At 47.6% G+C, this 3,073-nt stretch overlaps 1 protein-coding gene and 1 pseudogene across 1 annotated transcript; both read left to right on the top strand.

The window, feature by feature from the left end:
• Positions 1–1,004: 1,004 nt before the first annotated feature.
• Positions 1,005–1,498, top strand: LOC120781446. The gene is made up of 2 exons (XM_040113662.1): positions 1,005–1,426; positions 1,459–1,498. The coding sequence occupies exons 1-2, from the start codon at positions 1,005–1,007 to the stop codon at positions 1,496–1,498; spliced, it is 462 nt and encodes a 153-aa protein (XP_039969596.1).
• A 987-nt stretch (positions 1,499–2,485) lies between these two features.
• On the top strand, positions 2,486–3,073 carry LOC120781786 (annotated as a pseudogene).

Raw genomic sequence — 3,073 nt, 5'->3', positions numbered from 1 at the left:
AAAGAACTAGGAGCTCTACAATTAGCCGGAGTGGTTACCAACATCAGCAATTTAGTATTTCAGAAACTCTTCTTAGGTTTAATGAAAACCTATGAAGAAAACAATTGGACTACAATTTACATAGGCGGGTCCAGAGCGATTAACACAGCTTTCGCTCTCACCAAACCAAAGGGAGAATTTATTACAGGCGGTATTCTTCCTTGTTACTCGTTGATATTTACAGCCGAGGCTTTTGCCGCTTTCCAAGCACTAAAATATGCATTATAGGGTTTGTCCCCAAAGTAATAGGGCGGAGTCAATTTAAAAAATTTATTGAACCAATCGTTAAAATTCTTTAAAAACTTTCAAAATAGGCTCTTACTGCGTCGATGCAGCGCCGCCAGCGTAATTTCCAAGCATTGAAGGTGTCATGAAAGGCATTCTCCGGAAAAGCCTTGAGAGCAGAAATGCATGCTGCTCCGTTCCCCTCTGTCGTCTCAAAATGCAAAGGGGCCACATCCAAGCTGTAGGGCGGTTGCGGTGTCTTGTCGAACCCGATTGATTCTTCGATTGAGTCTCTTGAGTACTAAGTTAAGTTAAAATTAAGGAAATTATTAAAATGGACATAACAAAATCTGATGGCCAGAAAGGGAAGTGTGCTGAGTGTTAATTTGTGCTTGTCATCATTGGAGCAATGCCTTGCAGCAGGGTTGCTCTGTATCCTCCTAACATCCGCTCAGATCTTCTGAGTTGTGCAGGTTTCAACGTAATACGCAAAGATCGCGAGCGAGACAATGGTGGTGGCCAAGCCTTCATATTCCACAATACCGTGCAGTATCGTCTAATCGATGAAGACATCGACCGCAGGGATACTACCCTAGAATGTCAGGGTATAGCTATCCGGTCAGGCGATGTCGAGCTCGAAATATCTAATATATACATCCCCCGAGTTAAATGTTGCCCTACAGGATATGACCCGAATATAGGCGCGCTTTGGCATTCCTGCCTGTTAAATGATCGTAGGGATGGAGCTGGCGGAACAGATTGACGATTCGACATTCTGCACAATGAATGACAAAGCCCCCACCAGAGTTATGGGCACCTGTAATAGCTCGCCCGATAATATCATTGCTAGCGGTGGTCTGATAAATAGCTTAACCTGGCGACCTATACTAACTCTCGCATCAGACCATCTGCCCATAATCATCTCGATCGAGAAACCTCCCGATTTCGTTTCTGTGGACAACCGTACCTTCAGTAACTTTAATAAAGCTAACTGGGTCGGCTTCACAGAAAGTACTGAGAGCACCTTTAACGCTCTACCCATTCATCCGAACGTATGCGGTGGCGAACGTCGATTCCGCAAGGTGATCGCAGCAGCTACCGCCCGCTTCATCCCGGCTGGAAGAATAGCGGAAATCCGCCCCAATTTCCCGGCCGAAGCAGCCTTTTAGCTAACGAGCGCGACACCTTATGCCATGCCGATCCCGGGGATCCCCAAATAAGGGATCTCAATTAGGAGATTGGGCGTATGGTAAATCACCATAAGCGGACGAAATGGATAGAGCACCTGAAGTCCTGCAACCCCTCCACCGGTGTGAGTAAACTTTGGGCTACTGTAAAAGCTTTGACTAACTCGAAGAGGCACGACGACCGAGTTGAGGTTCAATTCAATGGTCATGTTTCTTCGGACCCGAAGAAGTGCGCGAGCTATTTTAGCAGGAGTTTACACTGCACCCTTCGGTAGACAAAGTCAGGAGATGTGTTAACCGACGGCTGCGCAATATGCCAAACGACTGCGCGCCATTTACTTTCACCGATGAGGAGGTTCAGAGTGTCATCAACAAAGCAAAATCCTCAAAATCTATTGGCCCTGATGGAATTAACAAACTAATGCTAAAGCATCTAGTCTCGACGGGAGTAAGTTACCTCACCAAGGTCCTCAACCTGTAGCTGACCACTCTTCATATACCCGATGCGTGGAAAGTCGGAAGAGTGGTCCCACTACTGAAACCTGGGAAACCCGCCAACAAAGGGGAATCGTATCGTCCGATAACTCTCCTCTCCCCAGTGGTGAAGACACTTGAGGCCTTGCTACTCCCGACCGTCACTCACTACCTGAGCCTAGCCAGCCGCCAGCATGGATTTCGAAAAGTGCACAGCACCACCACAGCACTTAGCGTCATAAACGCTCAAATAGTTCGTGGCCGCAGCCAGAAACCACTCTGCGAAAGAACGATCCTCGTAGCGTTGGACCTGTCAAAAGCTTTTGACACGGTCAACCACACAACGCTACTGCAGGACATTGAAGAAACTACGCTCCCTCCAGGGCTAAAGAGGTGGACCATCTAAACTGAGAAGAATTAAACAGGGGGTTCCGCAGGGTGGTGTCCTCTCCTCGCAACTGTTTAACTTGTACATCTCGAAACTCCCGCAGCCACCAGAGTGGGTTTCCATAACCTCGTACGCAGATGATTGCACGATATTGGCGTCGGGAAATGGAATCGATGGAATGTGTTCGAAAGTAAACAGCTACCTCTCCGACCTTTCTCGTTTCCTCACTACACGGAACCTCACACTTTCCCCCACCAAATCCACAGCGACCATTTTTACGAACTGGACGAAAGTGTATAGACTTGATCTTAATATTGCAGTCGATGGCGTGAAAATTCCCACCCTAAAGATTTTATGTGTAACCTTTGATAGTCTATGCTCCTTTACTCCCCATACGACCGCGATTATTGCCAATGTACAGAGCCGCAACTAAATCCTCAGATCACTAGCCGGCAGCACAGGGGGAAAATACAAAGAAACGTTGTTGGCAACATACAAGGCAATCGGCCGGCCGGACCTCAACTACGCAACACCTATATGGTCGCCTGGATGCAGTGGTACGCAGATGAGGGAACTCTAGACCTGCCAAAATACCGCACTCCGGACCACGACGGGATGCCTTTTGATGTCTCCTATCGAATACCTACACAGTGAGACGCTTATGCTCCTAGTTAAGGATCATAATTAACTCCTCTCCAAGCAGTTCCTGCTGGGATGTTTTCGTAGAAATCCCCCTTGCAGCCATCTGCTGGGAGAGTAA

This window comes from Bactrocera tryoni, unplaced genomic scaffold, assembly GCF_016617805.1.
Source record: "Bactrocera tryoni isolate S06 unplaced genomic scaffold, CSIRO_BtryS06_freeze2 scaffold_7, whole genome shotgun sequence".
Classification (NCBI taxonomy): Eukaryota; Metazoa; Arthropoda; class Insecta; order Diptera; family Tephritidae; genus Bactrocera; species Bactrocera tryoni.
The sequence above is the reverse complement of the archived record's forward strand: the minus strand, read 5'-3'. Positions and strand labels throughout refer to the sequence as shown.

Excerpts from the sequence above, each read along its gene's own strand:
- LOC120781446 (XM_040113662.1), top strand. The coding sequence starts at position 1,005 with ATGGAGCTGGCGGAACAGATTGACGATTCGACATTCTGCACAATGAAT. Across the intron at positions 1,427-1,458 it reads AATTTCCCGGCCGAAGCAGC|TGCCGATCCCGGGGATCCCC; the intron begins CTTTTAGCTAAC and ends CACCTTATGCCA.